Source organism: Podarcis cretensis (assembly GCF_951804945.1).
Source record: "Podarcis cretensis genome assembly, chromosome: 4".
Classification (NCBI taxonomy): Eukaryota; Metazoa; Chordata; class Lepidosauria; order Squamata; family Lacertidae; genus Podarcis; species Podarcis cretensis.
In genome coordinates, this window is record NC_137173.1 from 27,834,089 (window position 1) to 27,856,238 (window position 22,150).

The window sequence follows — 22,150 nt, forward strand, 5'->3', positions numbered from 1 at the left end:
TCTCTCTATTAAAAATATATTAAAAAATAAATAAAATAAAATATTTCTGTTTATCACAATCCTCAGAAACGACATATTCTAGAAAGGCAGCCACGTTGGTATGTTATAGCACCTTAAAAACTAACCTATGTGTGCATTGTGTCATAAGCTTGCATTGATAAGAACCAACAAGAGCAGCATTCAGAAGCCAGTGGGAGAATGTTCAGCTTTCCAGGACACAGTTTCTGTCTCTAAGTCACCTTACTTCAGCCATAAAAAGGCAGTAGGAGTCTCAACTGGGCGAACTAGAATTAATTAGCAAATTTTATTCCCATCTATTAAATTTGGACTTAATCAGAACGGTGGATGAACAAAACCCACAGTTCTGATTAAGTCTGAATTAAGCAGCATGCTACTACGGGCATTAAATTAGTATATCAAATTAGGATTATGTAGCTAGAAAGCTGGCATTATCACCAACGATGGCTATTGAAATGGACTACTGTTTTTCTCTTTTATAAATTTGGGTCCTGAACAGAAATGCAACAGGCTGACTGCAATTGCATCTCTTAGTACTGGTGGGAGGTGGTGGGGACAGTCCAAATGGAGCAGGCCCCAATGCTGTTTTGCCTGCCTCACCACTCTCTCACAGGTGTCCCTTCGCCCTATGGGAGAGAGGGGGCAGTTCAGCTGGAGCAGGCGCCAATTTTATCCCTGCTTCCCCCACTCTCCCCGTCACTCCCACAGGGAATATGGTGTCTATTGGCCCTGTGGAGGAGAGGGGGTGATCCAACTGGAGCAGGGAAGAGAGGGGGCAATCCAATTGTCCCTACTTATCTCCCTCCCTCCCTCTCCCTCACATACAGCATGTAGTGTCTGCCCACATGGGGGGAGGGTGGCAGAGGAGACAGTCTGAGCAGAGTAGCCCTTCTTGTTGTCCTTGCCTCCACTGCCTTCCTAAATGACAGACAGGGTAATTATAGGTGGGTCCTCACTCTGCACTCAGCTCTCACCTGTGGCTCCTAGAAGCTGTCAGCATGTGACAGCGGCCACATCCCAGGAACAGCTTCAACTGGCCAGCTAAACCAGGTAAAGGTAGCCAATGGGTCTCAAACAGTGTTAGAAACTCAGATAGATAAGCTAAACGGCACCTTAAATCTAGGTTACGGTTGCCTAACAGAATGTCTAGGCACCATTTCTTTTAAAAAATGAAATTACTATTACTATTATTATTATTATTATTATTATTATTTCTGTACCACTTTACATTTTAAAGAAAACATCTCAAGGTGTTCAACAACGCATTAAAACATCTAATAAAACTATCCAGAATAAAACAAATTCAAGCTCCCAGGAAAATATTTCAGATCCTTCTCTAAGGGACATTCTGCTTTCCCTATATTTATTTACTGACTTAATTTATAAAGCTGCTCCAGAGCAGAAGTACTCTAGGAAGCCAGTGTGGTGCAGTGGTTTAGAGTGTCGGACTAGGACCTGGGGGGGGGGGTCCTGGGTTCAAATCACCAGTCTTGAAGCTCACCAGGTGACCTTGGAGTCAGTCACAGCCTCTTCATTTACCTCATGGGGGTTTTGTAGGGATTAACTGAACCGTGGAGAACCGTGGACTCCTTGGAGAAAAAGATGGGATATAAATGCAATAAATAAACTCTTCTGCTGACCCGCTTAAGCAAGCTGAAGGGACCACCCAGATGGAGATGTTCATTGCCAACCTGGCATCCAGAGATCTCCAGAAGGTCGCAACTGGATCGGCACCAGTCGCAAAATATGCCTGGTGCATGGGGATTTTGAACACTTACCTAAGCCCCCTGCCCCTACTCTGACTACAGCCTGAGGGCCCCCCACCCAACCCCCCCCAGGCCTTTACCGTTCCAGGACGTGCCCTTCCCACCCACCCCCTTGGCTGTTCAGCAACAGGAAGAGCCTGCCTTGCTGCTGGCATGCAAGTTGATGGAACTGCCCAGCACACAGCGCTCCAGCTGTTCCTCCACGGCCAACACCCGCCGCACACCTTCCTCAAAGGCCACGGCCACATTGGTGTCGTCCTTGGCGCTTGTCTCCAGGTAGGGGTAGTTGCCGTGCTCCGTGCACCAGGCCCGGGCATCTTCGGGCATCACCTGCCTCTCCAGCTTGTCCACCTTGTTGCCCAGCACCACAAAGGGGAAGCGCTCGGGGTCCTTCACGTTGGCATAGCAGAGGAACTCCTTCTGCCAGTGGCCCAGGTTGTCAAAGCTCCGCTGGTCGTCCACGCTGAAGGTCAGCAGGCAGCAGTCGGCCCCCCGGTAGAAGGGGGTCCGCAGGCTCTTGAAGCGCTCCTGCCCAGCCGTGTCCCAAATCTGGAGGGTCACCAAGCGCCCGTCCACCTCCAGGTCCCGGTTGAGGAACTCCACGCCGATGGTGTGGAAAGCCTGCGAGTCAAACTTGTTGGTGACGTAGCGGTTCATGAGAGAGCTCTTCCCAACACCCCCATCGCCCAGGAGGATGACCTTCAGCAGCAGCGACTTCCCACTCATGACGGCAGCAGCAACGTCTAGAGGAAAAAGGCAGAATCCATTAGTGGTGTTGGGATAGTAATAATTTTATTATTTGTACCCCGCCCATCCGACTGGGTTGCCCCAGCCACTCTGGTTGGCTTACAGAATATATAAAACATAGTAAAATATCAAACATTAAAAACTTCCCTATACCTGCCTTCAGATGTCTTCTTAGAGTCAAACAGTTGTTGATCTGCTTTACATCTGGCTGGATGGCTATCCATCATGGATGCTTTAGTTGAGATTCCTGCAGTGCAGGGGGTTAGACTAGAGGACCCTTAGTGTCCCTTCCAACTCTTATGTTTCTATGACCTGGGCCCCTAGGAATTGGCTCCTATGCTCAGGGTAGCTAAAGCGTGGCAAACAGCGTGGGTTTCTCTGAAGCACACTCCTTCAGTGTAGGCTTGTGGTTTGCTGTTTCAGCTTTGGAAACTGGGAAAGGGAAGCTATGCTAGGTGGACATTGGCAGTGTCCAAGTAAGCCAGTTGTCCCCATGTCATAAAATCATAGAACGGTAGAGCTGAAAGGGGCCACAAGGGTCACCTAGCCCAACCTCTTGCACTCCAGGAATCTTTTGCCCAACATGGGGCTCGAACCCACAGCCCTAAGATTTAGAGTCTCATGCTCTACCGGGAACACAGCAGCAAGGGCAGAGAGCTGGTTAACTGCCCACCTGTTCTGTGGAGAGAGGAGTCCTGCCTCTGGGGGAGCCTGGCCGATGCCACACACACGAATCACCAGCATCCCTGAAAGGCAAGGCAGATCACTCAGCTTGTTGCACATCACACACACACACACGGTGTTCCTATCGCTCTCCACATTGTCTCTACATCGCCTCTGGCTCAGTCACCTCATCTCCAGGTATGGCTAGAAAAGATTCCCTGCCTGAAACCCTAGATGGCTGCCAGTCAGTGCAGACAAGAGTTGCCTTGGGGGATGACAGCTTCCAGCGTAATTATTATTATATTTATTTATACCCCGTCTTTTTCTCCGATTCCAGGCAGTGTTAGAAACTCAGATATATAAGCTAACTGCCAAATGGCACCTTAAACCAAGGTTCATAGAATCACAGAGTTGAAGGGTCGTCTAGTCCAAACCCCTGGAATGCAGGAATCATTGCAGGGGGTTGGGCTAGACCAGGGATCCGCAACCTAAGGCCCATGGGCCGGAAGCGACCCACGCAGGTCGTTTGACCAGCCCACGAGCCACCCCCGATCCGAGCTGCCCGCTTGCGTGCTGCACTAAACCAACGCAGCTTCCGCGGCGCTGAAAATCGTGTCTGCACGTGCAGACGCCGAAAATTGCAGGCGCACATACAATCCGGCCCATGGAGGGATCTCCGCGGGACCGATCCGGCCCAGGCAAGATAAACCTTGCTGACCCCTGGACTAGACCGTTAGGTTACAGTCGCCTAACAGAATGTCTAGGTGCCATTTTTCCCCCATACAATTTATTATTATTATTATTCATTTCATTTCTATACCGCTTTACATTTTTTAAAGAAAACATCTCAAAGTGGTCGACAACACATTAAAACATCCAATCTAACCTAACCATCCAGAATAAAACAAATTCAAGCTCCTAGGCAAATATTTCAGATCCTTCTCTAAGGGCATTCTGCTTTCCCCATATTTATTTAGCAACTTAATTTATAAAGCTGCCCAATAACAAAAGAACTCTAGGAAGCCAGTGTGGTGTAGTGGTTAGAGTATCAGACTGGGACCTGAGGAGGTCTGGGTTCAAATCCCCACTCAAGTCTTGAAGCTCACTGGGTGACCTTGGAGTCAAACCTCTTCACCTACCTCACAGGGTTGTTGTAGGGATTAGCTGAGGGGGGGGGACTCCTTGGAGAAAAAGGTGGGATATAAATGCAACACACACTGCTAACACAGTGGTTTGACTTTACCCCTGGAGGTGCACTCCACTGTATAGACCCCACAGAAGGTTCAATGGTCTATCATCCCCTCCTCACCCCGCTGCTCAAAAATGTTAATTCCCTTTGTCAGATCATTTTCATAGTTTCAAAATCCCGTGAAGCAAACAAAAACTGTACAAAACCACCCAAAAGTCACAGCGCTGTAATACTTTATTAGAACAACACAAAATATCACAAAGTTGAAGTGCAGGAAAAGTTTGTCTCTTAAGCTTGTTATACATGTCCAGCGTCTTCAAACACCCCTCCCCTATCCAGTTTGCTCAACAGCTAACCTGATGAAAAGTTATGAAGAACTTGAAATATTGGCTTTGTGACATTTTGACTTGCCCTAACCAAGGTATGGCTGGTCAAGGTATGACCACACTACCTGCAGCTTTTGGATTCTTTCCTTCTGGAAGTTACTCTGCAGGGACTTTAATGTGGACTGGACTAGAGAAAGATACTTGCCTGTAGAACTATTCTCAAGCAATTACTGGGGGGGGGGGAATGTGTGACTGCAACCTTTGTACAGCCTTCAGGGGTAAGTAATCAATCATGAAGTCTAGAGAGGTTAAAAAGGCATGAGTAATTATTGTTCTGCCTTTGATCCTTACTATAGATTCAGTCTTATCAGCTCGTAACCTACACCACTTCCGGAAAGTCTGTGTACAATAATGGATGCAGAAGCACCCCAAACTGCAAACCTACATAACTAAGGAGCCTGAATCCTATGTTATTGGTGAACTCAATAAATGGGTATTACCACAAACTTCTATTCCAGTATTGTCTGGATTGACACAAGGTTTTTGAGATTCTGTTCCTGATACAGACAACTAAGAAAAAGAGAGGTGAACCGCTGAATGCAGTAGAACATTACTAGGAAGGTTCTCAACAGATGACAACAGTTTCTCATCATTACTTCCACGAGTTACCTACCGGAAAATAGCAAGCCACTGAAAATACACACCTGGAACATTTGTCAGGTTCTGCACTTTCACCAATACCTTGTTATAAATTATTGGTCATTGATAAAATGCACAGCCATGTAACAATATCATAAACCACCCTGGAAACTGTATTGGTACATACTAAGAAGTCAAGTGCCGTTCAGGTTCACTAGTTGTTGTTGGCATCTGTCTGTCTCTTTGAAAAATACCCCAAACCACAAAAGACTGGCTTGGCAGTAGGGATTAATCTAAGAATTGTCAAAGCCTCCATTCAGCAAGCCTGTCATTCAGCTGCTTAGGGACATGTTAGGAACTCAAGCAAACCAGTTTTCTCTTACCATTTCCACATCCCCAACTGACACTTTAAAAATTCCATAAATCTGAAAGCCAATGAGCATACAGCCTGGTTGGACCATTTAGGAGGGAGCAAATGCTTAATTTGCTCACTGCCAAATTTATAGCCCCCAGAATAATGAAAGTTTGACACTAGAAATAATATGTAACTGAACTTCACCAAAGGTTGTTTTGCTGTCTATTTCCTGGTAAAAACTGTTATGTACAAATGCCTTGAATTTTGCAGCTCTTCAATATGACATGCACAACTCCAAATGGCATAATGAACAACTATTGGCAAAATTGTTCCTCACATATATAGATAAGAAACTAAAAATTTGCTGTGCAAATCAATATTAAAGCTGATTATACTATGTTTATAGTATGTTGGGTAAGAAATGTCAAGCCTTGATTTAATTGTTCAGCAATATTTGTTTGTAATGCAACATCTTTCTTTAGTGTTGTGGTTAGACTTGGGCCTGGGAGACCTGGGTTCAAATCACTCAGCTACGAAGCTCAACTTGTGCTATTCACCTTCACTCTGCCTAATCTACATTACATGGTTGTTTTGAGGAGAGAATGGGGAGAGAACCATGTGTGCCAGGTTGAGAAAGATAGAAATGTAATGTAGTTTTTTTTAAAATGAAACTTGCTATGCACATTCAAACTTATATTTCAAGTTCTGAAACAGAATAAGGAAACAGAGGAAACTTATGTTAAATACCTTCTTGCCAATAAAGATCAAGTCTGTTGTGAAATTCTGGTTTATAGCAACGAGGAGAAGACAGGCTGTGGTGACAGTGATGGCTGGAGAATCAGTACCAATTTTAATCTCTGGATTACAGATTTTAGCTGAAGGAGTATTATTTTTAATGTAAATAAATTTATAGGGATTTTTAAATTACATCCGCTTTTTCGTGTGGAAGTGGCATATGTTGTTGTTGTTAACTTTGCTGTCTGGTCTTTGTTTTTGAGAGAAGAAAAAATGTTTAAAACAGATAAACTGTATTTAGTCAATAATAGTTTCACTTACAAAAAAAGCATGTGTGGTAATTTGATTCAATTTTATTATTCCAATGTGTAGTTTCTTGAATCACACTGTTTACTAGTTATAGTTATAGTTAGTTATAGTTATAGATATAAACTAGTATAGTTATATACTAGTTCTAGTTCTAGATATAGTTTGCGCACTTGTGATCTTGGAGATCATACACATGAAACAATCACCTTCAGAATACAGTATTACTTTCTTAAATAGAGGCATTCTTTATTACCTGTCGTCCTCTGCTTTTTCTTTGATATGGCCTTTGTGTGATCAAGATGGAAAAAGCATCCTGTCAATGCTTACCACAGAGCCATGACTGTCTATCAAAAGATTGTTGCTACTCCTATGCTAGAAATGCTTACAAGGAAACAAGGGTCTCCAATTAATTATGTTTATTAAAAAAAACATGTATGTACTTCACTTTTTAGCTGTTGTTTTTTAACCACACAAGACAGCCATCTAGGCAGTTTGTATACTAGGACTACTGAGGCAGAAGGTAATAAATCTTCTGGCTGGAATACTTCCAGTTCAACAAAACGTGTTAGTGAACTACATTGGGTCTGCAACAGAATGTTGCACTATTGAGTGCTTTGTTCAATATTTCAGTCCATTCCACCACTCTGTTTTGTTTTCTGTGTGTTCTCCATCCCCCATCAGATAGCGTTCTGCTGCCACTGAGCATGTTCAGTTCTTATTGAACTCTTTATAGAGGGGGGCACCCATTTACGCCCCCTCCTTAATGTTTTTTGCTTTCTGCTTCTGCAACCCTCAGGGTTTCCCCACAAACATGCTAGTAACTCTTCATTGTACTCAAATTTTATTGTTTTGGCTATCTAAGGACCAGCACTCAGAACCAAGATGACTATTGCCAAGAAAATGACTTTCCTACTTTGGCCTGTGTAAAAGCTGGTCTCTGCCAGAGTTTCCCCCCATTAACTGGAATTGTTTCCAGTTGGAGCACCTATGCTAGCTTGTGCCACTGTTCTTCAAGGCCAAAGCCGTAAAAGGCTAACTGGGAAGTGATTTCAGCTGTGAGAAGTCTGTGAGAATGCACACAGACCAGAGCCAGAAGTTTCTAGCTACCAAGCCTTTTGACTGGTCCTGGGGAACCATTGTAGCTGTAATGCTTTGTACTACTGCTATTTTTACTTCATTTTTACCCTATCCCTTTAAAATAAACCCACTTCATTTAAACCTGGTGTCTGTCTGTTTAGGTAAAGTCTTGGTACTGTATCTGGCCCTAACCTCTTGGTTATATGACACTGAGTAAGCTGGTAACCTAAGGCTTAAGAAGCAGAATCTGGTTTTTAACTTTTGCTTCTCTGGAATCTTTGAAGAAAAGTTTGGATTTGATATCCCGCTTTATCACTACCCGAAGGAGTCTCAAAGCGGCTAAGATTCTTCTTTCCCTTCCTCCCCCACAACAAACACTCTGTAAAGTGACTATGCAAAAGCCTTTGACTGTGTCGACCACAGAAAACTATGGCAAGTTCTTAAAGATATGGGAGTGCCTGATCACCTCATTTGTCTCCTGAGAAATCTCTATGTGGGACAAGAAGCTACAGTTAGAACTGGATATGGAACAACTGATTGGTTCAAAATTGGGAAAGGAGTACGACAAGGCTGTATATTGTCTCCCTGCTTATTTGACTTATATGCAGAATTCATCATGCGAAAGGCTGGGCTGGATGAATCCCTAGCCGGAATTAAGATTGCTGGAAGAAATATCAACAACCTCAGATATGCAGATGACACAACCTTGATGGCAGAAGGTGAGGAGGAATTAAAATACCTTTTAATGGGGGTGAAAGAGGAGAGCACAAAATATGGTCTGAAGCTCAACATCAAAAAAACGAAGATCATGGCCACTGGGCCCATCACCTCCTGGCAAATAGAAGGGGAAGAAATGGAGGCAGTGAGAGATTTTACTTTCTTGGGCTCCATGATCACTGCAGATGGTGACAGCAGTCACGAAATTAAAAGACGTCTGCTCCTTGGGAGAAAGGCAATGGCAAACCTAGACAGCGTCTTAAAAAGCAGAGACATCACCTTGCCAACAAAGGTCTGTATAGTTAAAGCCATGGTTTTCCCAGTAGTAATGTATGGAAGTGAGAGCTGGACCATAAAGAAGGCTGATTGCCGAAGAATTGATGCTTTTGAATTATGGTCTGGAAGAGACTCTTGAGAGTCCCATGGACTGCAAGACGATCAAATGTATCCATTCTTAAGGAAATCAGCCCTGAGTGCTCACTGGAAAGACAGATCGTGAAGCTGAAGCTCCAATACTTTGGCCACCTTATGAGAAGAGAAGACTCCCTGGAAAAGACCCTGATGTTGGGAAAGATTGAGGGCACAAGAAGAAGGGGACGACAGAGGACGAGATGGTTGGACAGTGTTCTCGAAGCTACAAACATGAGTCTGACCAAACTGCAGGAGGCAGTGGAAGACAGGAGTGCCTGGCATGCTCTGGTCCATGGGGTCACGAAGAGTCGGACATGACTAAACAACAACAACAAGGTGAGTGGGGCTGAGAGACTTCAAAAAAGTGTGACTGGCCCAAGGTCACCCAGCAGCTGCATGTGGAGGAGCGGAGACGCAAACCCGGTTCCCCAGATTACGAGTCTATCGCTCTTAACCACTACACCACACTGGTGTCTGGTAAGCTATGGGAGTCTCCTGGCCCAGGTTGGTTGGGCTTAAGGAGTGGTGGCAGAGTACTACATGGCAGGGTTGGCTTTAGAAACCATTTGTGCCAATAAGAGCTGATTTCTGGGATTTGGGGGTCTAGGTTTTGACAACTATTAGTATATACAAGCAGATAATATAGCGCTGAAGTGTAATACTTCTGTTCAGGATTCCAGCCACTCCATTCCATTTCCCCCCCTCTGGTTTTTCATTCCCTCCGCCCCAAAAGTTTAGCCAGCAGTCTGTGCCCACTGAGCACACACAGTTCTCAGTGGATTTTTTTGGGCAGCTCTTACTTCCATCCCTGGCAATATTTATAAATAGCTTCTCAGTGTGAAACATGAAATGACCTATCTAGACATTGTGTGGGTTCCTTCTACTCCTTCCATATTGTGCATTTCTTCCTTGCACTGTTGTGTTCTGGTGCTGCTCGCAGGCTTCTGGTTGGCCACTCTGAGAAAAGGATGCTGGAGCAGGTAGGCCATTGGCCTCACCCAGCAGGGCTATTTGTGGATTCCTTCATCCTTCTTATCCAGGCATTTCACTCCACCCCCCCCCCCCAAAAAAAAAACAATCAGTCAGCATTTCATGGGTACTAGCCATGCTCAGCCTTCACTAAGCTATTACTGGAATATTATCCCCACATTTTTTCTGTACTTCTGCAAACTGCAGGGTTACCCCATGTCTGCTTATAACACCCTCTTGTGCAGAAGTATGGTTCTGGTTGGTTTAGATTCATTTAGATTTCCTGCTGACAGATCAGCAGAGATCGTGGTATAGAATCCAGGCAATGGGCAATGTATATTTTTTTACACTGGTATGCCCTCCACCCCCTTGGCATTTATTTATTTCCCACCTTTTTCTCTAAGGAGCCTAAGGTGGTGGATATGGTTCTCCTGCTCCCCATGTAATCCCCACAAGAAATCTGTGAGGTACGGTAGCCTGAGACTGGGTCAATGAGTGGCCCAAAGTCACCTGGTGAGTTTCATGGCCAAGTGGGGATTTGAACCCTGGTCTCCTAGTCCACCACTCTAACCGCTCAACCATACTGACTCTCTGTTACAAAGATGTGCATACACCCATCATCGCTGGCAGGTATCCTCAAAAGAGTCCCTCAAATGCATCATATCCCTTCCTCAAGAAAAATCTGTCTATACAGATATTTCAGAGTAGTTGGAAGTGTTGATATGGAAAAGTGGGGACCTGGAATCTAAAAATCAACAACTGCCAAGCAGTAACATATAACAGGAATCCATTTACACATTATGAGTGGGCAAACATCATGCTAGAATGGTCCCCTTTTCCCTGATAGGCACTAAGTGCCCACAACTGCACTATAAGAACTGCTTTCATCTCCACACCAGGGGAAGCTGGTTGTATTCAAACTAGAATGCACTCAAGAAAAAGGAGCCACCTTAAGGTACAATGTTGAAGTCGTGTAAAAGTAAGGGTCAGATCTTCATATACAGTAAATGTGTTCATGCACATATACAGATTCTTCATCAACAGCTTGACTGGTTTTAGGTATGGGCCACATGAAGACAGTCTTGTGGAGAATCAGGAAAGGCAGTAACATTTGCAAACCATGACATAGAAACAAAGTCACAACAAGGTGTAACTCCATTGGCATATCTATCAAGATAAACATTTATCACTGAAATGTTACAGCTATGTACATCCTTAAAATAAAACCCCAGGCCAATTTGCACCCATTCATTACTACTAATGAGCTTATGAAATGGAAAAATGTCCTGCCCCATATCACTGGGAAAGAGATTTGTCTAGTATTTTTAAAGCAGGATACCAGAATCTTTGTAACATTTTACACCACAAAATTTACAATCTCTCTTTGTGGAAGAACTCTTATAAATGACTTAACCTCCAACCTTCTAATGAGAATTATTTCCTGGGTGAGACTTTAAGTGGTTTGCATCTGCTTAGGTCTGTGGTTAATCTGGAAACAAAGGAATTCACAGTTAAACCATGTGTCTCAAGTTAGCTAGCATTTATATGGAATTGCATAAATGTGCACATAAATATGATATAAAAACAAGAAGTCTTGTAACACCTTAAAGACTGAGGCTGCATTCACATAGCAGTTTATTCTATTTTCATGTCTTTTCCCTTTTAAGTTCCACATTACATGTGAGCTTTCACATGACATAAAAGTCACTTCTGGAACTATAGTGGAATATAGGACAAGATTCGTGCTCATTTCCACATTATTTGCTTCCAGGAAAAAAATCCATTTGCAAATAATATGGAAATAAGTGCTAAACCTGCACAATTTTCTACTAAGTCCTGGAACCATCTTTCACATGGTGTGAAAGCTCAGATATAATGTGGAAATTAACAGCTACAGAAAACTAGTGAAAATGGAACAAACTACTATGTGAATGCAGCCAAAATTTATTATTACAGGGGAAGTTTTTGTGGACTAACTTAATCTCCATCTTCGAGGTGCCACGGGAGTTCTTGTTGTGCTTGCTGCTACAGACCAGATTGACTATCCTTCTATAAAGTACAAGTTAGAGATAATAACCAGCAAACATAATATGGTTTGGGGGCTGAATCACCTCCACTCTATACTCGCCCTATTGAGACCTCTAAGAACATAAGAACAGTCTGCTGGTTCAGGCAGATGGTCCATCTAGTCCAGCTTACTGTTCTCACTGTGGCAGAACCAGACGCTTGTGGGAAACCAGCAAGCAGGATTCAAGCACAGGAGCCCTCTCCCCTCCTGCGATTTCCAGCAACTGTTATTCAGAAGCACTGCCATGGAGGCAGAGCTAATAGCCATCCATAGCTCTCTCTCCTCCATAAATCTGTCTCATCTTGCCATCTCGGTTGTTGGCCATCGCTGTCTCCTGTGGGAGAGAGTTCCATAGTTTAACCCTGAGCTTTTGCACGAATAAGTACTTCCTTTTATCCGTCATGAATCTCCCAACGCTCAGCTTCACCGGCTGCCCGCGGTGCCACGAGGGAAGCAAACGTTTCTCTCTCCCCTTTCTCCACGCCTTCGTCCCCTTTCCCCACCGTGCTGCCTCCTCGCTCGCCTTCCCTCTTAAACGGCTGAATCCTGGGCGCGGCTGCCTCAGTTAAGCGGAACTTTGTCCCGCTTCTTCTCCGCATGTCTCCCTGGCAAGCTGCTGTCACGGCAAGGGCGGGAACCGTTCCCGCCATGAGAAGAAATAGGGAAAGGTCGACTTTCCTCATTTCATCTCCTCAGCGCTTCCCCTCAGCGTTATGGGAACCTATCAAAGGAAATCCAAAGTTTCCATGGTGTCAAGCAAGGCTGTGTTCTTGCCCCTATTCTATTTAATTTCTATATAAACTCTTTAGTCGGAAAGATGGAGGAAGCAAGTACTCACCCCCCAAACCTAAATAATATACCAATTCCAGTCCTTTTGTACGCAGATGATGCGGCACTTATTTCCTTCTCTTGTGTGGGCCTAAGAAAACTTTTACAAGCTCTTACAGAGTATTGCGAAGCTGAAGACCTAATAATAAATTACACTAAATCAAAAATTATGGTGTTCTCCAAGAGAAAACTCCGACATAAATGGAAAATTAATAACCAACCTATTGAGCAAGTAACATCTTTTAGATACCTTGGAATAATCTTTGATGAGAAGGGATCTTGGTGCCATCAGATTAAGAATTCCATTGTAAATGCGCAAAGATCTTCTAGAGCTATCATAAGATTCTTCTACAGAAAAGGAGGTCAATATGTTCCTGCTGCCTCCCAGGTCTTTGTCGCAAAAATACTTCCACAACTGATGTATGGCACCCAGATATTTAATTGTCAAAAACTTAAGTCCCTGGAATCTGTACAAACTAAATTTTACCGCTCCCTACTAGGGTTACCTACCTGCGTTTCCAACGCAGCCATTAGGCTGGAGGTAGGTCAACTCTCTATTAATGCCAGGATATGGATCTTGAAGATTCACCTCTGGCTAAAACTTATATTTTTTCCAGTGGGAGTGGCTCCATTGACTCTATTAGACCCGTTTCAGTCTAAATGGAGAGTGTCGCTTTATGAAAAATTGAAGGGCCTGGGGCTTTCCTCACAAGAACTTATAGCCTCAGGTTTTGAAAAGGCTAAAAGGATGGTGAGCCAGCGAATAGGAGATGCAGAGCTTCAGGATCATATGAGCAAGATAGATAAATATCCAGCTATCCAAGATTATGGAAAAGGGTTTAATCTAACACCATATTTGCTGGATCTACAAATCGCAAAATACAGGCGGGCGTTTACCCTTACCAGATTTGATGTACTGCCATCTGCCTTACTAAAGGGCAGATACGAGGGCAAACCCTATGCTGAACGAGTTTGCCCATGTGGTCTGAAAGAGGTGGAAACGGCTTCACATGTGTTGCTACACTGCGACCTTTACGGGGATATTAGGTCACTGTTTATCTCCCCCATCGTTCAGAAATTTCCAGGTCGATCTGAACTTCAGCGGCTGAAAATCCTACTAGGAGATAAAAACCCAGAAGTAACACTGAAAGTGGCCAAATTTTCTGCGGCTGCGATCAAGCGGAGGGCATTAGCTGTAAAAAAGTAAAAGACTTGACCCCTGGATAAGCCCCCTTATCTTTTAAGCCTATACATATATTGCAGTGCATAAATGTGTGTGTGTGTGTGTGTGTGTGTGTGTGTGTGCATGTGTGTTGCTTTTTATGTATAATTTTACAATTTTTTTTTTTTTTTTTTTTTTTTTTAGATTGACACCATTGCTCCCTTTGTAAACTATTGTTGTTCCATGTTTCTCTGGTCTATGACCGTAATAAACTCATTCATTCATTCCCCACAACCAGACACACAACTAGGCTCCTGACAGGCTCCTTCTCTAAGCAAAAGAGGCCCTCTTCCACGCGCGAGCCGAGAGGGAAGAGAAGGAGGCTCCCGACACCGCCCCCTCGGCTGCCATTTTCCCCACACGGGCCCGGCAGGCCCCGCCTCAGTGCGGTTGTGCGGCGAGGGAAAAGGAGGAGCGACGCGAAGCCGCTTCGAGAGGACGGCGCCGGAAGCTGCACTACAAGGCCTCAGCCGGCCTGAAGAACGCACGAGCGGCGTCGCCTGAGGAGCCGGCTGCCGCGGCTCTCCCCCTGGCGCCTGTCCCGCCTTCCTTTCCCGCTGGGGGCCCTGCGGTGAGTAACGGCTTCACGGGGCTCCCCTGCTCGGGCGGGGAAGGGGAGCCGCCGGCCCTTGCTCCTCTACCTCCTATTCCTCGTGGCAACCCGGTTGCGAGCATCCCGGCGTTGCTGTTCGCTTGCGTTACCTTTCGCTTACACGGGTGTCTAGGCCGCTTCTCACGTGACGACGGTGCGCTCGACTCGTCCCCCCTGAGCCATCCGCGCGGCGGGGAGCGCCAGCCTGAGAGGGTCCCTTTCGCGTCTGGCTTGCTTGCTTGCCCGCACGTGGGGAACCTTCTCCAGCTGCCTTGTTTTGTGTGGGGTGTGGCTTCGCACGTGACGGCGGTTCGCTTTTTCCCGTATGCGCAGCTCCCTCCATGTTGGGTGCTTAGACGCACTTGAACGTGGAAGTAAATCCCGGTCCTTGAGGGTATGTTCCCACGAAACGACGAGTGACCCCGGGTCTAAAGTTGATGATGGCAGCCTAAGATCTTGAGAGGGATCTTGGAACCACATGCTGGGATTTAGCCCTGTTGGGTTCCAGAAGCCTCAGACATTATGCACAGAAGGCGGAATTTTACCAGGATCTGCTTTTCCTCCTGGCACGCTAGTAAGGTTGTTTAAACACAAACACACACATCACCCCCTACAAGTGGTGAAATCATTCTTTTCATGCAACTCTTTAAGGGGTGCGTGTGCCATCTCAGGAGCTAGATATAACAATTTCCATGAGTTATTTTAGGTTTTCTTTTCAAACTCTTAAGCACTACAGTGGAAAAGCAACCTAAACATTCTCTGTTATAATGGTATCATTTAACAAAAATTAGCTATCTTATTAATGTGCTTTACCATCCAATTGTACTTGCAGCAAGGGTTGTTAAAGAATGAAGATCAGGTGCCTTTTGCCATATTATCTGTGCAAGTCGTCATACAAAGGTGATACTGGCATTCTGTTCAGTTGTTGACTGGGAATACTGAACTAGATTGTGAAAGCAAGGCAATTTACCAAGGAATCCAGGCATGTGGTACTGGGAGCACTCACACAAACTGTCTTCTATGCTGAAAACATGTGCAAGGGAATCACGAGCTAGTCCTGCCTTCTGCTGACTACATGTGCATCAGTCCCACATTTGGCCAGGTGAAACGTGTTCCTGATTGGTTCAGGATTCCCGCTCAGTCTAATGCATGCTTGTACACACATAGAGTCCCATCCCACAGCCAGCAGTTGAAATGGTGCATAGGGTTAGTAAGTAGCCTTTATTTTTAACGTGCTGACTTTGACTTCCATTAGGTTCCAGTTCATAGCGATTGGGCTATTATTTGTTGTACCGACAGATATTATGACTGCTGCTCTGTATTTCTGGACAGCATGAACTTTTCAAGTGTTAGTTACCAGCATTCATTTGGAACTGTAAAGACCTAAAATAAATACTATAGCATTTAGTGCATTTCATAGCTGTTGGTGCCTTTAAAAATTATTGCTATATTTTATATTCTGTTGTTTCCAACGTTAACAGTTGTATATACAAAGCATTAATTTGTACTTTTGTACAACAACATTATATATAGTTAAAAACCTAGCCTTCTCAGTCTTACTAACCTTAATTAAAATATATCCTCCAAATTTGAAACTTTAGAACAATTCTTTTATGTATGGAAAAGCATATCTCTTATTCTGCATTCCTGTAACTTTAACCAGTTTCAGTTTTGGATATATGCAAAGTTGCCTTTTTCCTTTTTAAATGTTTAAAAGCTGCCTTTCTGGACCAAGTCCACCCATGGTACCTAGTGGGTTAGAATTCTATGCAGACTGTTTAAAAACAACATCATTATAGTATTAAGGTACATACATTGTAGCTCAGTTCTTAAGCCAATGAACATGCCACAGCAGAGTGCTTGTATCAATATTCAATATTATTAATACTATACTAATTGGTATTTCTACTGCTTATTTCTGTTGATATTAATCAACATAGGCCAAAGCAATACTGGTCTTCTACTGAAACATAATTGCAAGGTCATGGTTTTTTAATTCCAATTTGGCATTGACCACTTTGGTCTTAAGATATATCTGTTTGTTCAACCATAGTTGATTGCATTGTTTGGCACCTTCTTAACTGAATGCATGTAAAATCCTTGTGGCCAGAACAGTTCAAGTGTCTTTAGCAAGCCAAGCCCAGCAGTGATAGTGACATGATTTGCTTTGCTTATGACAAATATAGATGTATGGAAATGCTGAAAGGTTTGGTTTACTTCTTCAGTTTGCAATACTCATTACTACTTTTTCATTACTTTCTTACTAATTTGCAGCAATCCACAGTGCACTTTCTTACACAATTTGTCTGCAGTCTTTTGCCTAACATGTTTTTTATCTTAAGTCAGTTGACCACAGACATGAAGTAAGAGCACCTATCTTTGTGCTATTGATGGTAGTTCATTTGTACCTGTAACTATTTCAATTGCTTTCTCCAAAATCTGTGAATATCTGTCTGTGTTCAGATTCCTACATTATAAAGAAACCTCAGATTCCCAATTCTCCATAATGTTAAGAAAGCATAAGGAACAGTTCACTTTATTTCAGTATTCTGCTGCAAACTAGGCAGGGCAGCATTGCTTATAGCAGGGGTGCCCAAACTTTTTTCAAAGTGGGCCGGATTTGGTGAAGTGAACATGCATGAGAGCTTTTTTTTTTGTTAGGATTTTACCCCAAAGTTGTTGATCTATTCTTACTGAGTTTCTGGAGTGGGGGTCTGGTTGCAAGATTAGTATCATTTGACCATGAGATTTCTAGCAACCTCCTGGTTTTATATAAACTAAAAAGAAAATTGCAGGTGATTTCTTAAAACCTGGCTTCATAAAGCTAGAAGAGGTGATGTGAAAGAACAAAAACTGTGTTAATATTTGTATATTATGCAAATGAATACATTTTCCAGTGGGCAGGATACCTATATTGCTGCCAGTGCATTACACATCATTTCACAATCACTCATGCAAATAGTGATTGAAACCATGTGGATGAATCAATCAAAAGTTGAGTCCATAACTACTTGAATTACTAATATGGTAATCTTGTCTGATCAAAGGTATTAACTGCATCTTCAAAAAAGAAATGGGCTCTCTTTGCCCACTAAAGTTTATTATGTAGTGTGTTTGTTAGTCTTTAAGGTGCTGCAAGTGTTCTTTTTTGCAAATCAACATTTCTGTCAGGTATTGACATGGGTGTGCCTTATTTGTTTGTGTCTCACCTAGTTTAGTCTACTAGTTTAGTTTGTGCTGCTTTAAGTGTCTTGGAGGAAAGAATTCAATATCAGTTAAATAAATGAATTACAATATTAAAAGCAATAAAGTTTCTTAATTGCCATTTAATGTTACTGATCCTGAATATAAACATGGACTCTTGCTACAAAGATAGAATATATTTATTATTATTATGTATTAAATGAGTTAGTCACTTTATATTGCCCAGGGCAACCCAAAGCAACTTACAACCAAACATACAATAAACCGCACATAGGTACATTAAAATCAAGGGGAAAAAGGAATACATTTTTCAAATCGCACTCACTTCTAAAAGGCACAGATAGTTAAAGGCCAAAGTATCAGTATGGCTGCTAAATCTGGAGATCAGCCAGAAATCAAGGTTGTAGGGCACTGATTAATTGAAACAGTGTCTGACCAGTCATTTCCATAGGTAGTCCTGAAGTAAAAGCATGTATTTGTTATTAAACTGTTACAAAATAGTTTGTGCTGTTGTCTATTACTTCAGCTATTTCACACCAATAGTTCAGTGAAAGTATTACCACTGACTGCACCATTTTTAGGACAGTGATTCACAATTGGTTTGAAAGCTAGTGTGAGGTTATAGTTATGGACTATGTTCTATGCCTGTTTTAGAACACTGATTTTAATAATGAGATTTTTAAAAGTAGCTTGAGTATACATAAAGATAGGAAAAAGTGTTGCTGTTTCAGTGCTTACTCTGTTTCTGTCAGTGGTCTTATGTGGACAAGCTGACTGGAGATGAATCCAAGCAAGGCTCTTCTAACAATGACTAACAGGCTTGTACTCTTTTTAGGAGGGGTGAAGGGTAATAGGGGGGTTATCTCCTCTAGGCACCCAAATTTACGGTCAGGCTGCTATTGGGTCTTCTAAGCATTTGGAAGGAGATCTAGGGGAAGTCAGAAAATTGCAGACCAGCTAGCCTAGCTTCTGTCCAGATGAATTGATGGAAACCATTATTAAAGATATAAGCAATCCTTTTGAAGTCCTGCTTCGCCAACATTTTACTGCTCTTTGCCTTCATCTACATGCTTACTGACACCGCAAGCTGATAGATATTGTAAGTGTTGGCTTCTAAAAAGCTTTTAACAAAGTCCATAGCCAAAAGCATTTATTTAGAACTTAGCAGTCAAGGGATATGTGGATAGATCCTCTTATGGATTAGAAACTGGTTAAAGAACAAGAAAGTAGTTCTGATAATAGAGGGAAGTAAGAAGTGAGATATCCCAAGAATCTTCATTGGGATCAATGCTATTTAACACGTTCCTACATTGTTAGGAGGAGAGCGATGAGCTGGTCAAGTTTGTAGATGGCACCAGATTATTCAGGGTGGTGGTAAAACCCATGGACTGTGAACCGCTCCAGAAGGCTCCAAACTAAGTAAGTGGGCAACAGAATGGAAGTGGGGTTCACTGTAAGTCAAACATAAATTGATACTTGGGCAAGAATTTTGAACTTCACTGATGGAATCTGAACTGGCGAGGAAAGAAACTTTGGCATTGCCATGAAGGCTCTCTGAAAACATCAACTCAGAACATACCTGTCACAGGAAAGACAAATTTCATGGTAGGGATTTTGCTCACCATTTGTGACTGTTTTTGACATTGGTTTTAAAAGCTGAAGAGTATGTTATTTCAATGCTTTTGGCATTGGTTTTAAAAGCCGAAGAGTACCGTATTTTTCGTCCTATAGTACGCACTTTTCCCCCTCCAAAAATGAAGGGGAAATGTGTGTGCGTCCTATGGGGCGAATGCAGGCTTCAGGAAGCTCTCCGCAAGCCGTGGGAGCCTGGCGCGAAGTTGCGCAGCTCTCCCACGGCCTGCGGAGAGCTGCCTGCAGGCTTTGGGCTTGTGGAGAGCTGTCTGCATCCCGAAGCTTGGGGCGCGCTCAGCGCGGGCAGATATCCACAAACCTGGGGAGACCGGCGTGACTTCCCGCCGGACTCCCTAGGCTTGCGGATAGCAGCCTGATCTGGGGACTGGGGTCGGGGGAAGCCCGAGCTTCCCCCGCCCCAGCCCTGCACTGGGGGGGGGGGATAAATTTTTTTCCCTTTATTTCCCCTCCAAAAAACTAGGTGCGCCCTATGGGCTGGTGCGCCCTATGGGCCGAAAAATACGGTATGTTATTTCAGAATGAAATGGGTTTTAGTTTAGCGCAAGCTAGCTCTGAACTAACTAGCTTTCGTGCATTGCTTGTATGCAGATCCTTTCAGAATTACTGTGTTTTTATTATTTCTCTTCTTTGCTGTTGATGCTATGATAGTGTATCTGCCCTCCCATGAAAATATTGAATGGCAAAGTACAAGAGAAACACAAAAGACTATTGAACTGAATTGTACCTAGTGAGTTTCTGTTTACACTAGCTTTTTAAAGACCCAGTTTATATATGACCCAGATAACAGGAAAGTTCCTTACCTGTGTAAGCATTTCAAGTACTTCATGGACATATTTAAATCCACATCACAGCAACCCATATATGTTTAATGTGAGCTAACATGGTAGTGGCATGCATATGCCCATGCTGTTGACTGTCAGAATGCTATTGGCACATACACATGATCTGGTGCATGTTTATTTTAACATGAGAAATGAAACGCATAATCAGATGAGTTTTCTGCCCACCCCAAAATGGCCCAGGTTAGACATAAGTTGGGCACAGCTGAGGTCTGGCTTGCACCTAATGCTGGCTGATCACTAACTAGAGAATGGGAGAAGGGAAGGAGGGGATGCACACATGATCATGTCTGCAGGAGCTCCCAGTCTATCTATAGTTATTTGATTGGGCATCATTGTACCTGCATCATCCGTGGCACATACACCATAGGCAAGACCTTCTGCCTAACTTTGGTGGCACTATATCAGGGAGTGTTGTCTATTTGTTTGGGCTGAAATGTGAACCTCAGTTTTCGTAGCACACCCAGTGTAGAGCACCTAGGATGACATGATGCAGTTTTTGTCATCTTCCCTAGATTATGCCACAAGTCGCTTAATTGCTTTGCAGGTGGAACAGCAACAATATTTTCAAGAGCTGTTGAGGCTATTAATTCATCTGTTTACATTACAAATACGAACTTCAAGTCGAGTTCGTTGCTTTACATGCTTGTAGGTTTTTGGTGTGGGTTCTCTCTCTCTCTCTCTCTCACACACACACACAGACGCACATTTCTTTATATGGTTTTCTTGATTTAAGGAAATGCATTTACTTCTATGCCACAAAAAAATTCTTTCTTTAATGTGCTTTCTAAAAATTGCTCTTGGGGGAAAAAAAGCTTATTTAACTTTTCTTGTTCACTTCTTATTTTTCAGAGTATATGGGGGAAAAATCCTTAGGACTGTTGAAAAATTGCAAGTGACATGATAATTTGGCCAGTGCCTCAGAATGATGGATTGCCAGAAGATTGGAAATGGTTTGCAAGTGACGGGTATAGGGGCATCTGCACTCCACATGGTGGGGTATTTGGGAAAAGTCAGTTCAGTTCTCTTCCATATTGTGCAAAGTTCTCTTTTTTCATTCCTCCTCCTCAAGTCTGAGAGAGTTTTTCATTTCTATTGGCCTAATTTATATGACCTTTCAAAAAATTTTTGTAAAATTTATTTTTCCACGGAAATCTTATTGAAATGGCGAAAGATTTACTTTCAAATGTTGTTACGTATTCCCCAAAAGTTTATGAACACATTTGATCTATTGCTGGTTATATTTTCACGGTCAGACCGATGGTAAAGGCTATTTTGTTCAGTGCATATAGCCCGAACAGTCAATATAAAAGCCAATTTATGTATAGTATCGTTTGCTCTCATCTGTATTTGATTTGTTATGTTTCACTGCTGTCAGATTTAACTCTGAAACACATAAATGCTATGAAAGTCATTTTACCATGTTTTGATATTTGGCCTCTCAAGAATAACACATTTGTTCTTTGTTTTACATCACTTCAGGACTGCAGTTCTGCAGAAGTAACTCCCGATGGAAGTTGCCCAGCTTGCAAAACGAAGGGTCTCATACGAGGTCTACGAATATATCACATCAGTTTTGAAGAATCTGTTTTCTTGTGTGAAAATCCACAGGTGCATCGCTCTTTCTTGTTGAGTTGGGATTGGTCCAATTTTCCTATAATCCAAGATTCTTAATCTGAGCACTTATGCTAATTTCATAAGTAGTTGCCGTAACGTTTTATAACTGGGTATCCCTTTGGCATATAAAATAATGGTTTCATTAAACCGCAAGTACATTATGTTTGAATAGAAAGACAGATTATGGCTTGTGCTTAGGGATGAAC

At 43.0% G+C, this 22,150-nt stretch overlaps 1 protein-coding gene and 1 pseudogene across 13 annotated transcripts in view; one reads left to right on the top strand and one right to left on the bottom strand.

Moving 5' to 3' along the window:
• On the bottom strand, positions 1-19,812 carry LOC307215422 (ras-related protein Rab-9B pseudogene; annotated as a pseudogene). 10 transcript variants are annotated; one of them, XR_013844000.1, is made up of 6 exons: positions 16,929-19,801; positions 14,742-16,894; positions 11,297-11,410; positions 3,205-3,277; positions 1,848-2,527; positions 1-1,814 (listed from the first exon to the last, which is right to left on the bottom strand). The product of XR_013844000.1 is annotated as a ras-related protein Rab-9B pseudogene (transcript). The 10 variants fall into 10 exon arrangements; XR_013844003.1 differs by lacking the exons at positions 14,742-16,894; positions 16,929-19,801 and adding exons at positions 11,899-12,677; positions 14,253-14,446; XR_013844001.1 differs by having other exon boundaries at positions 14,753-19,801.
• Positions 14,471-22,150, top strand: part of USPL1 (ubiquitin specific peptidase like 1) — a 16,457-nt gene continuing 8,777 nt past the window's right edge. The window contains exons 1-3 of one of the 3 annotated variants that reach the window (XM_079974629.1): positions 14,471-14,610; positions 21,180-21,339; positions 21,810-21,938. In XM_079974629.1, the coding sequence (XP_079830755.1) occupies positions 21,253-21,339; positions 21,810-21,938 (216 nt within the window). In that variant the 5' untranslated portion in view covers positions 14,471-14,610; positions 21,180-21,252. Of the gene's footprint in view, positions 14,611-19,983; positions 21,340-21,452; positions 21,939-22,150 lie in introns of those variants that run through there. The other 2 variants (XM_079974628.1, XM_079974627.1) reach the window with 2 other exon arrangements.